Source organism: Barbatula barbatula, assembly GCF_947034865.1.
Source record: "Barbatula barbatula genome assembly, chromosome: 8".
Lineage (NCBI taxonomy): Eukaryota > Metazoa > Chordata > Actinopteri > Cypriniformes > Nemacheilidae > Barbatula > Barbatula barbatula.
In genome coordinates, this window is record NC_136771.1 from 17797256 (window position 1) to 17809910 (window position 12655).

The 12655-nt window shown below is 38.1% G+C and overlaps 1 protein-coding gene across 1 annotated transcript in view; it reads left to right on the forward strand.

The window, feature by feature from the left end:
• The window catches only part of adgrl3.1 (adhesion G protein-coupled receptor L3.1), an 85535-nt gene that overhangs the window by 41144 nt on the left and 31736 nt on the right, over positions 1-12655 (forward strand). The window contains exons 7-9 of the mRNA XM_079462861.1: positions 8506-8802; positions 9902-9999; positions 10534-10719. Coding sequence (XP_079318987.1) covers positions 8506-8802; positions 9902-9999; positions 10534-10719 — 581 coding nt within the window. The remainder of the gene's footprint in view (positions 1-8505; positions 8803-9901; positions 10000-10533; positions 10720-12655) is intronic.

Genomic DNA, 12655 nt, shown 5'->3' on the forward strand with positions numbered 1-12655 from the left:
GACAGAGATGAATAAACATTAAGCTTAAGATATATTCTTGCTACATACGTTTAGCAGGTTGTCCGTTTTTAGAAACAACAATCAAAAGCTTCTTCAGGTCGCCTACAATCACAAACATCAGGGTCCGTTCATTTAAACACGCCAAATTGATAAATCACTAAATATGTGTTTACTCTCACATCTGTTAGGTATAAAGTAACGAAAGAGTATTAATAAACCACCAAAGTAATATATCAGGCAGTGAGGTAAAAATAAATGACCGTTGATGTTTAAATGATGCGATTATATTTAGCCCGAGAGGTCTGTTTTAATGCTAAGCTACATACTGCTAACTAGCCACGTAATACACAATTGTTTATTTAGGGTGCGTTCATATACTGTATACCATGTTTGGTTCAATTAAAACCAACTCTGGTGCGATTGCTCTGTAAGTGTGGTTTATTTGTGTAAGTGTGAACGCTGCCACCCAGACTCCGGTGTGCACCAAACAAGCTGACAGAGACCGTTGAAAAGATGGGTCTTTTTCAAATGAACTCTGGTGCGGTTCTATTGAAATAGGAACGTAACACGGGCCAAAGGCATTGAACTGAACCAAAAACTGGAAGGGATAACAAGAAACGACCTGAAAATCAAGTTATATATATATATATATATACATACATATATGTATATCAGCATCAACCTTTTAAAAAAACACATCGGTTGAGCCAAGGGCAGCACTGGGGTAGACTAAGGGGGCTCAAGCCCCGAAAGTTTTCAGTGAAGCCCCAAGTCTTTTTTATTACCATGCCCAGTATGAATAACTTGGGGGCCATTTAAATTTTGCGTCTTTTGCGCAAGTTTGTTATTTTAAATGCACGCTCTTTATTCCTAGCGCATTAGTGCTGAAAATCCATCTATCCTTTACTGAACCTTCACAACGAGCGCAATTCATGGTTGAGCTCTGAAATCGGCGGGCTCATGTTTTCCACATGTTTTTAGAAGCAAAATGAAATGCGAACACATTTATGGAAGTCTATGGGCTAAGCCCTGTATTTCCTGTCACCCTAGAACCTCCCCTGGGTTGACCACTACCCTGTTTAAAAAAAGCGCACATGCTTGTTAGGTGTTTTGAAGCAAGGTAGCTGGTTTAAGCTGGTCCATAGCTGGTTTGAGCTGGTCCTTAGCTGGTCATGAGCTGGTTTAAGCTGGTCTGAGCTTGTCATGCGCTGGTTTGAGCTGGTTTAAGTTGGTCATGTGTTGGTCCTAAACTGGTCCCAAGCAGCTAGCTCCTAGCTCAGGACCAGTTAAAACCAGCTCAAACCAGCTATCATGCCTCAAAACATACCTAACCAACATATGCCTTTTTGTTAACAGGGTACTTGTGTTATTGTAAGCCTGTATGCCTTTGTGAAGAATCTTTCCAAATCTTTTCATAAAATGACAGTGACCCCAGCACTATAAACGTCTTAAGATCCTTTTAATTTACCTTCTAACTTCTGACCTTGCTCAGGATTAATATTTATTACTCGAGAGGATCTTTGACTGGATCAGAGTTGGTGAAGAACTTTACCCGGTCAGTTCCTAAGCGGATCTTTCAATTCAGTTCGTTTAATCTGAATCAACCTGTTCAGAAGATCAATCTATTCTCTTTTCCAGTTCTTTAGTTTACTTCGCTGACTCTTTTTTTGGGTTGAGATTGTAAATAATAAAAAAAAAAATTGGCGTGGCTTCAGACAACTATTACATTAACTGTTTGTTTGTTACTTTGGAAAGTCACTTTAAAAAAAACGGAACCATCAACATTCTTCCGAATTTCTCATTTTGCGTCGGGAAAAAAAATGGCATGAAGGTGAATAAATGATGACGGGATAATCATCTTTGAGGGAGCTATTCCTTTAAGCTTTGTTTATGCACTGCGTGTCCTTGACCAAATGCTGAGCTGAGTGCATTTCTCGTGGAAGACTTTTAAGTGCTTGAGAAGGCTGTGGCGTTCAGGTCAGCTGGGAGAACATTTAAAGATTCAGACCTACAGCAACAATAAAGAGAGAAGATGAATAGATTGAGGGGGATTACGCCCGCCCGCCTATGAGCCCTCTCTCCTTCACTGTCTCTGACTTTCTCTGTTTCTTTTTTTATTTGACTCTTTGTCTTTTATTTTTCCTTCACACAACAGTCCATGCATAATTTACACACCAGCACACAGCTCGCTTAAAAAAAAAGATGGATTGAAATTAAATTAGTTTTGCTCTGCTAAGCATGTTCGCTCGAGGTAGAAAAAATGCGCTCACATGCGCTTCACATTGAACACATATGACTGTAATCTGCTTTCTATAAGGCGTGCTCTCAACACACTCTCTCTTTCGTACCCGGCGTCCTCTTCCAGGTTTGCTTTAAAGTCTAATGCTAATGTAATATGTTGGTATAGGCACGACGGATAGTTTAAGTGGAATGGCCTCTGAGCTCCTTTAGTGGAGTGGAGTCTTCTGTTCTATGCTTTTATTAAATGAGAGAATGTCTTACATACGGTTAAAACTCTCTCTACTGGCAATTACAAGGCAGCACAGAGGGAAAACTTTATTTAAACCGATCCGCAGGAACAAGAATGCACCTGGATTTGCCAGCAGGGAGTTTAGCACACAGATCAATCAGTAATAGAGTGAAGTTCACACTCACACTTCTGTGTACACACTTCAGAGCACGGTAACACACACACGCACACAGATACTCGCGCATTCGCGACTCGTGTACTATTACATAGGCATGTGTGCGTACACAGGCACATTTACGTGGACTGCTGACCGAGAGCAATCTCACCATGTAGATCTGAGCTGATAAGAGTGAGAATTACAGTGGTAACCTCACCAAGGGGACTTACACTGTTATTACCATAGTGCTGATAACAGAGGAAGAGAAGAGGAGGATGAGCTCTTCGTACGTGTCCTCACTGAGCTTCAGACCTTCTATCCTTTTTGGCTCTCAAGAAAATACTTTTTAAAGCATTACGAAAACATATAGCATGTTTATTTAATGTAAATACTTTTAGACTATCAGATGTCAACTAATGCGACATGAATTGTAATTGTTATAACTATAAACTTAATAATGAATAATATTTGTTCATGTTTAATACAAATATATATTTATTAAGATATAATATACAGCTGCGGAAATAATTAAGAGACTGTTTCAAAGCTGATCGTTCTTGTTTCATTCTGTGAACTACCAACAATATTTTTTACCAAATTTCAAATAAAAATAATGTTTCTATTTGCATTTATTTGTAGAAAATGAGACCTGTAGAAACAGATCAAAATAACAAAAAAGATCCTCTCTATTTTTTAAAGAAAACTATATTAAAACTATATTAGAATTGGTATTTAAAGAATATCTCAAATGAAATCTAACAGCATAATGTTTCTCACACTTTTCACACAGGCCTGTTGCTGCAAAAAATAATATTCATAATAAATATTTCTTAAAAAGTTAAAAATGCATTGCAATAAATTCTAAATGTCTAGATTTTTATACTTTTAAGTCCTATCAAAAATGTTGTATTACATGTATTAGTTGTTACTTTACGCATTATCAAGCTTGATGTTCAACCCTGTTATTCAAATGATTGTTGAGAAAATAATAATATTTTTTGTGGGAAATACTGATTATTAATGCAATATTCATACTTTTTACACGCTTGTCATGGAAAGTGCCGTCTACACTCTTTTCGCTCAGTCCGCATACATGTATTTAAAATTGTATACGTTTTTTAACTCATCATAAACAGCAGCTTATGCATCAATTACAGATTCCCCCCATGGTTGCCATGACGCTGCCTTCTGATTGGTCCTGATCAGCAAGGTGACATTGTTTCTAATCTCTGTGTGGGCTGAAGCGTATTTAACAGGGCTGTGTTGCGTTAAGCAACCTCAAATGATGATTTGCCGTTGTGGTCACACCTGAATGGTATGACCAAACATAAAATTAGCCGATTTCTCACAGTAATTTCCTGACTGTGGTCTGATAAAGAGTCAGAATGTGTCGCCTTCTCTCTTATAGTATGTGCACAGCAGTGCGCTAAACAGACCGTTCTGAAAGTCCACTCCGAGTCACGCTGCCTTTTAAGGTGTGTCGCGTAATAGAGAATAAGTGACCTTTGACCCCAAAGATTGAGTCTTCTTTCCATTGAGACCAAGAACAGAAGATTCCCTTTGATCATCCGCCAATCAAAGCGCCCTTTCCTTTAGGAAACACGCGTTGCCCTCTATCTGCGCCCCTATTGTGTTCGAGTCGGCTGTATCATCGAGATGGCAATCTAGAAACACGGAGGGCCACGGCGGACCGGCGGTCACCCAAGAGAAAGGAGAGATGGCGAGATTTGGAAGAGCGATGAAAGAGTTGGTTTGCCATTTAATGGCTTCTGTGACAAAAAGGAAGGGATGGTGCCGTGCCTGTGCGCGCAAGCGATTAGTCACTGTAGGATGCTCTGCTGCGCTCTGAGTCTTGCCTCAGTAGCTCCTCACACAGACAGTTACAGAAATAGAAAAAGGAAGTGCTTTCATTTCACTCAGCGGACCTTTAAAATCACAGTCAGATTTGCCGCACAGGAGAGGTTGGTGGTGGTGGTGGGGGGGGATGTGAGAGGATATTTGGATCAGTGCATCTCTTTAATAAGCCAGAGCTGTCTGGTGGGATATAGTCTAAGAAAGATGAACCATCTTTCATTCTCAACAGCTAATGAGAGCTCACGCTGCCTAATGATTGCACAGTGTTTTGTTAGTGCATGTTTCAGGTGTACTTGCTTTCGAAAAGTATGTACTGTAGTCATGTACTAAAGGTGGCTGAAAGGTTATTCTGGGGCATGCAATATAAGCCGTAGTCTAGGGCGGTGAATTGACCTACACTTGACAATATGAAGTGCGGAGATCATCTGCAGCATCCCATGTTGGATGAGTCTCTTGTGTGTCTAATGCATGGGACTGACAAGTGTACTGTATGTCTGTGCATATGTGCTTGTTTGTGAACAGGAATACTCTATTGATCAGCTGGTATGTTAGATGTCTATCTCTCTGCTTAAACCCGGGCCTCACCATAAGATTTTTTGAATCTTATAAGGGTTTTAACTGTGCGAGACCACAAACATGAGGTCAAAAAATCCTAGATTTAATCGTTTTGCTCCTATAATGTGTGGTGCGCCGTAACGAAGAAAGCACACCACACATCAACAGATTTTCCTGACTATTAATGGAACACAGGAAATCTCGCAAATTCCCTCAAGATTTCAGAACAAGTTTTATTATTATTTCACTGTATGTTTATTATATATGTGTTCAATATAAACATATGTGTACATATAACTGTGATTTTAAAGATATTATTTATCGTTGAGAAATAGCTCAAGCAGCGTCATCTAAAGTATTTATGATTACTGTTGTTGTGCTTCTGTCAGCTGGTTTTTGATTGGGTATCATTTCTTTCCACGTTCCCTGGGGTTTCCACACGTCAGGATTTCTAATGGTAAATGTTCAACATGTTGAATATTTACGATTTGCGATCGGGTGGCTCTGATGTTCTTTCGATCAGGTTCATTCACTCTTAACACACATCATACCAGAGGAAAATCTGATTAGATAATGAGTAGAGCCGTTTAAGATCATCAGAGCCACCGATCGCAAATCGTAAATATTGGGGAGTCTTGTAGGGAGGCACCGGCATTAGGAGATACACAACAGGAGATAAAAAATACGTATACTTTTTATATGTATACTTGTATTAATTTCAAACCTGATCTAATTTGAAATGTGAAGTCATATGAATTAGAACGATGTGAATTATACTAAAATTCTGTTTTTAAAAAATAGATATATTTTCTATCATTAATTTATTATTAATTCATCATCAGTTCATTGTTAAATAGCATTGTTAATTCACATTGAATTTTTGTACAATTCACATAGTTAATTCAGCTGTAATTTGACGTTAATTTGTCGTAAATTAATGAATAAATACCATTTTAATTCACATTGTTTCTAAAAAACATTTAACATTTTTTTTACAGTTCATGTAGTTAATTCAGCTGTATTTCATTGTTAATTTATAGTTAATATATTATTAAATAGCATTATTAATTCACAAAGTTATAAAAAACATTGAAGAATTTATGTACAATTCACATCGTTAATTCTGCGTTCATTGTTTAAACATCATTGTTAATTCACAAAACAATCTAAGAATCTTTTTACAATTCACATCAATAAATCAGTGTCAATTCATCATTAAAAACACTATTAATTCACATTGTTTCTAAAACATTCAGAAAATATTTGAATGATTGTTGAAAAATAGAATGAATAAAAATACTGAACTTAACATCACTGGGGTAAAAGGAGATCATACTCAGAATTTTAGATTTGATCATTTTATATTCATTTTTTCATTCAATTTGTCATGGTGCTCAGTTTTCATGCCCAACTAGGAATAAGCAGCCATTGTTCATATAAATATAATAAAACTAACATAATTTTACACATGAAAACTAATGAAACCAAAGAAAACCAGTGTTTCTTCAAGATTCTTCAATTGTATTTTCGATCTCAGACAGAAACAACATGTGGCATTTTAGGCACTTTCATGAAAATATTGACAAAAAACAAGCACAAATATGCTTATTTCGTTCAGGTACCAGCTCTCTTCTCGCTCTCATCTCCTGTCCCTGTTTCCAGCAGTCGTTGTGGCAACAAGAGCATCCCTCCCCTTTCCACAGGATCACTGCAAGACAGTGAAACAGGAAAACAGACAGAAAGAAAAGGACATAAAAAGAGAGAAGCTGTTTCTGCACTTGGTCTCTGTGCGTGTACCAGAACTTGTCTGTCCACACGCAAGTGTATTGTTGAACTCTTACGTCAAATTTATTCAAGCTCAGACTTAAAGGGATGTTTACTCCTCTGTGCGACATCCTGAGCTTTTAACACCGTTTGTATCTCACTTTAAAACAATAAACAACTCTATGGATATGTAAAATTTGCCCGTTTCAGGCCCTCAGGTGTGCGCGTGTGTTTGTGTGTTAGAGTGAGAGGAACATAGAAACCCAGTGGGAAGTTATGACGTTTAAACATCATCTATCTTTACCTCTCAGAAGTCCTTGCACTCAGGGATTGGGCCTGTCAAAACAAACACTCCCAAATGCTGCACAGGGCACAAAGACACACACCTACACACACACTCTCCAGGCACCCGGTTCGTTCAGTCAACCCTGAAACGGCAGATAGAGAGAGATTAAATGTCTCTTTTAGCATTTGTAGGCAACTGTCTGTCAAACTAAGGATGTCAAAAATACTGGTGCTTTAGGAACCAAGTTGATACTAAAATTAAATATTTATAATGTAACGATACCGGTCTTTGTACAGTGATTCGTGTTTATGTGCACTGTTTGATTGACAGGCAGCCGCTCTCGAACAATTGCTTGTATACTGTAAATGTTTTCACAGTACTGTGAATCTATTGCACTGTCAATGTTTTGAATTCATTTTTTATTATTACTATTCAAATAATTACTTGCAGCATTTACATAATAGACGTTTTCATTGAAAACACACGCTGGCCTGAAGTTGATTTCCATTCAAAGTTTGTTTATAATATAAAAACGTATTTAATATTTAAGTTATATTAATATATCATTAATATAATGAATTCGTATGAATCTTTTATTTACTCAGTGATTCTTTGAGGAGGTCTACCGAAAAGTTACGTTTCGGGCACTTAACGTTTGTTTATGTTGTTTCCGCTGAAATGTTCTTTAGAGGAATACTCTTTCCTCTCTATCTTTATCTCTGCTTGAAACATAAAATTGCAGGTACTTTACATACCTTTCATATGGGTTGAAGTAAAATGATGTCAAACTTAAATTTCCTGTGAAAATAAATGTCTATCGGGGTAAGGAGCACTGTTTTATGTACTTGCTTAACACATTTTTGTCAAAAAGGTTACAGATTGCATCTTTAATATTTAACTAATGAATTACATGAGTGTGTTGTATCCAAAGTAAAAATTTCACCAGTTTTGACATTTCGTCACCTTGGAATTCTAAGGTTCTGTCTGCATACTGAGCAGTTTTTAAATATTGAGTTTCAAAGTTTTTGCATTACAAATAGCAAACATTTAACAGGAAACAAGTTTCTTTCATACCGGAAAAGACAGAGAGTTTTCTAGATGTAAAATTCTTATAAATTTGAAAACAGGGATTTTTGTAACAGGTCAAATTCAGATGGACCTTTCTAGTTCTAAAAATCCCTTTCTGCTTATAAGGTTCTATCTTGCAAAACATACATTGAAGCAATCATTTTAAAGCAAAACAAACACTTATAATTTGTTTTAAAACATTGAATTAGTGTTGAAATAATTTGTCGGCATGTATAAATTTTTTTACATTCAATGCTTTCCATGATATTCATATTAAAGGATGAATAACTTTTTGTTTTTATATATGATTATACAAAAAATGATAGTGTTCGATATCTCCTTTTTTTTCAGATCCTCCTTCTTCAGTTTTGTTGCCTGATGCATTTCCTCCAGTACGCAGCTCCACTCCTCCTCCTCGGCCATATACAGGCACTCTCCGCCCCTCACTCACTACTACCATGACTACCACCATGGCTCCGCCCCGCCGGCATAACAACATCCTCCCTGAAGCCCTGACACGGTCGCCTCCTTCCCTGCAGACTCCAGTGGCTGTTGACTATTGCGCCCCACGTCTCACTGCTGAAATCTCCTGGCCACGGACACACCAGGGGCAGGTTGCAAAGCAACCGTGCCCATCTGGCACCATAGGTTAGTGAAAGGGTGATTAATCTATTATTAGAGGCAATGTGTGTGTGTGACCGTGTGGGTCTGTTTAATTTGTAGTGAGTACATCAATGTTTAGTCTCAGCTGAGTGTGTGTTTCTTTCCAGGAGAGATCTGAAATACTTCTGATAAAACAAATAAAGCCAGTGTTTAGAGTTAAACTCATAATTAGTTATTCTTTATCACTATGTTCAACAATAAGAATTAGCACGGTAATGCCCACCAACGTTGCCCATCTCTTGCTATGAGGTCATTCGAAAGCGTTTCTAGCTTTGGTTGCCCTAGTTTTAAACAAAAACTGCCGTAACTGACGGGAGACAGATGACGTGAGCTCCACTGCTTTACTCTCATTGGTAGTCAATAAGATGTATATAACCAGATGCCTCATTCAAGTGCTCCATGGCACATAGATGTGTCCGCCATTTTCCGCCACTGTCATCAATCACAGCTGTTAATGCGTCATCTAGTTATATTTACAGTATATATCTAGTGCAAGTCACTCCCGACAGTCGCTCATCGTTGAAAAATTGTCACGATGGTAAACATGCCCACTTCCTGTGGCCAGCTACCATTTAATAAAGTGGCTAACTGTGTGAACGGGGCATAAGAATCCACAAAAAAATGACAAAAATAATAATACGTCCCCTAGGGCCGAGAAAAGTTAGTTTTCAAACAATTTCTTTTGCAAATGTAACATGTTTTTTTTTTCGTAATGCAGTGACATTCTGTATGAAGATAGTATGGAAAGTAACTTTTGCTACGTTCTGGGACGACTGTATATAATCTCCTAAAGTAAAGAGCCATATGTGTCTGTTGAGTCAATCTTTTAGAGAAAAAGCATCATTCTTTCCTGTTACTGTGGATAGATAGTTTGAGATTTCTGTCTACACTCCCTCATTATGTGGGCAACTGCAGCTGTTGATTGACACATAGTGTATTGCTGGTAAATCTTTTGCTCCGGTCGTGTGTGTGTTTGTTTTGCTGACAAATGTTAGACCACCGTTCCCCCCACACGTTTGCACATATGCCATAACGTTTATTTAATTACATGTGCTTATGTTATGTTTTTTGCATTATCTTGCAGGCGTGGCAACATTTAACTGTTTGCCTGGCTACTGGGATCCGAAGGGACCGGATTTAAGCAACTGCACCTCGCCGTGGACCAACCACATCACTCAAAGAGTGAGTTCAAACATGAGAAATATGCTCATATCAACCTACTGAATATAATTCAGCTGTGTACACTATGCTTATAGCCGATATTTTTAAAGCCTAATTTGGCCCACAGCCTTTTTAACAGTAGACACGAACGCTTATCGCAAAGAGCAGCCTGTAGCAAAACAGCTTAGAGGAAATTTAGTGTACAGCAAAACGAGCCAAAATTCAACTGTGAAGATCAACCTCAATTTATTTCACTTTGTGGTGACGTTATGAAGAGTAGCAGCCCAGCCAAAAGTGTTGTGCAACAGCCGCCTGAATAAGGTGATGTGTGTGTGCGCGTCTGTGTGTAAAAGTGTGACAATGACTAAAGCTTAACAGTAATGCGAAATGGTTTCCTTTGTGCTTCAGAGAGCAAATCAGAAAATAGGCAGAATCACAAATCTATGGAGCCATTTATTCATCCACTTATTTGGCCATCAAGGGACAGAAGGAATAAAATCAATATACCCACGTACATCTCCCTCACTCTTTCTCTCTGTCTTTCTCTCTCTGTAGATGAGATCGGGGGAAACTGCTGCCATAGTAGCGCGGGAATTGGCCGAACAGACCAAGAATAAGTTGAGACCTGGAGATGTTCCATCTACAGTGAAAGCTATGGCACAGCTGGTGGAACTACTGGACGTCCAGCTGCGTAATCTCACCCCAGGGGGAAAAGACACAGCAGCGCGTAGCTTAAACAAGGTATCCACGCTTAATAAAACACGCCGTAGACTCATTATTACACGGTTATTACTTCTTTATTACATGTTAATTACACTGCCCTGCTTAAAGTTTGCAAATGCTTTTGTTGGCTCTGTGTATTTGTGTGTATATAAGAGAGAAATGGAGAAGAAGAGAGAAGAATGTTCTTATTCTGTGCAGAGTACAGTGTTTTAGGCAGTAAACCTGTGGCAGTCCACAGATCAAAGGCTTCCTGCTCGATAGACAGAAGTCCTCAAACATGCACACACTAATGCAATGTTATAAATAAGGACACACAAATTAAAACAGCTCATGAAGCCCTGGTGAGTTTTCCAATTAACAAAAGAATCCAAACATAAAATAATGCAGCAAAATTCTTCAAAGTGGGAAACAAAGCAACAGAAGCTCAAACACATATGCTCAGATGAATGTATTATAAACATAATGGACATATCTGTCAGACGTCCAGTGAATGAATTGTATGCTTAGCTGTATTTCTATTTGAAAGGCGTCGTGATGCCAATTTTTAAACATTAGATAGTGTGTAATGTTGCTGTTAGAACATAAATAATATCTGCAAAATGATAACGCTCAAAGTTCAATGCCAAGCGAGATATTGTCTTTAACAGAATTAGCTTTTCAAAGACTACAAAGAACGACTGGAATCGGAAACTACAGCCCTTTACTCCCGGGTACATGATGTCGCTATTCCGAGTTTTTGAATAACCTCCTATTTACATTTACATTTACATTTATTCATTTGGCAGACGCTTTTATCCAAAGCGACTTACAAGTAGTTTTATACAGTGGCACATTACTGCAGAGCAATCAGGGGTAAGGTGCCTTGCTCAAGGACACTTCAGTCATGACCTGCTGGCACTGAGATTAGAACCAGGAACCTTCTGATCACAAACCCAACTCTCTAACCACTAGGCCACAGCTGACCTATCATAGGAATACCCCAAAAAAGGGGCGAGGCCTTCATTTAGAGAAGAGGAAGAGTCGCTGGAGTAGTGTTTGGTTATCAGAGATTGTGAACATTTTACTGAGCCACGCGCTAAACTACTTTCATCACAGTCCTACAGCTGGTAATTTGAATTCAGCTACACACATTCTAAGATAACCAAAGGTCAAATAACAGCTTCCATGACTTTAACATCCGCAGTGAAAGCTGTTCTGTGTAATACACTGATATTGTATGAGTGCAAGCATACCTCTCAAACACTTATCTGAAACGTCCTTTGAAGTCCTGCTAGCAAGCGTCTCCTGGTCCATCTGCTTGTTTTATTATTCAACTTGTCGATGATCATTTCCCGATCCACAGTAGGAGAAATATTGCAATCTTTTACAAAGTTTGACGTTTGCACATGCACTAGCAGACCACTTCAAACGATTCGCATGTTCTTAACTGATGAAGTGAAGTTGACGCCATTGTTAGTGTTTATTGTTAGAAGACGGACAGCGGTGAACAATCGACTTGAAATATAAATTTTTTTTTATTAGAAATATAAACATCAATTGTTAAACACTCAAAAAACATAACCAAAGCTTCGAAAACAACCACAGAATGGCCGCTTTAAAGCTATAAAAAATTACGTCAATACGACATTACCTGCAAAATTGTGCCCAACATCTCAAATTATTAATAATCATTATAAGCTTTCAATTTGTCTTAACACAAAATAAATTGCTGTGAATCTCAGTCATTCTCTCTGGACTCATTTAACACAGGCGCTGCACTGTATAACCCTGAATATCACTTTACAAACTTTAAACAACCTGACTGTCGGTTTCCTATTACCTGCGTCTAGCTAAAGTGATCAAGTACACAAACAATCTGCAATATGACACAGTCAGACTGCTCCGGTACGTTTGGATATCTCTAGGTACTGTATATATTCCAATGTTGTTTGTTTGTATGTTTACAACATCATTG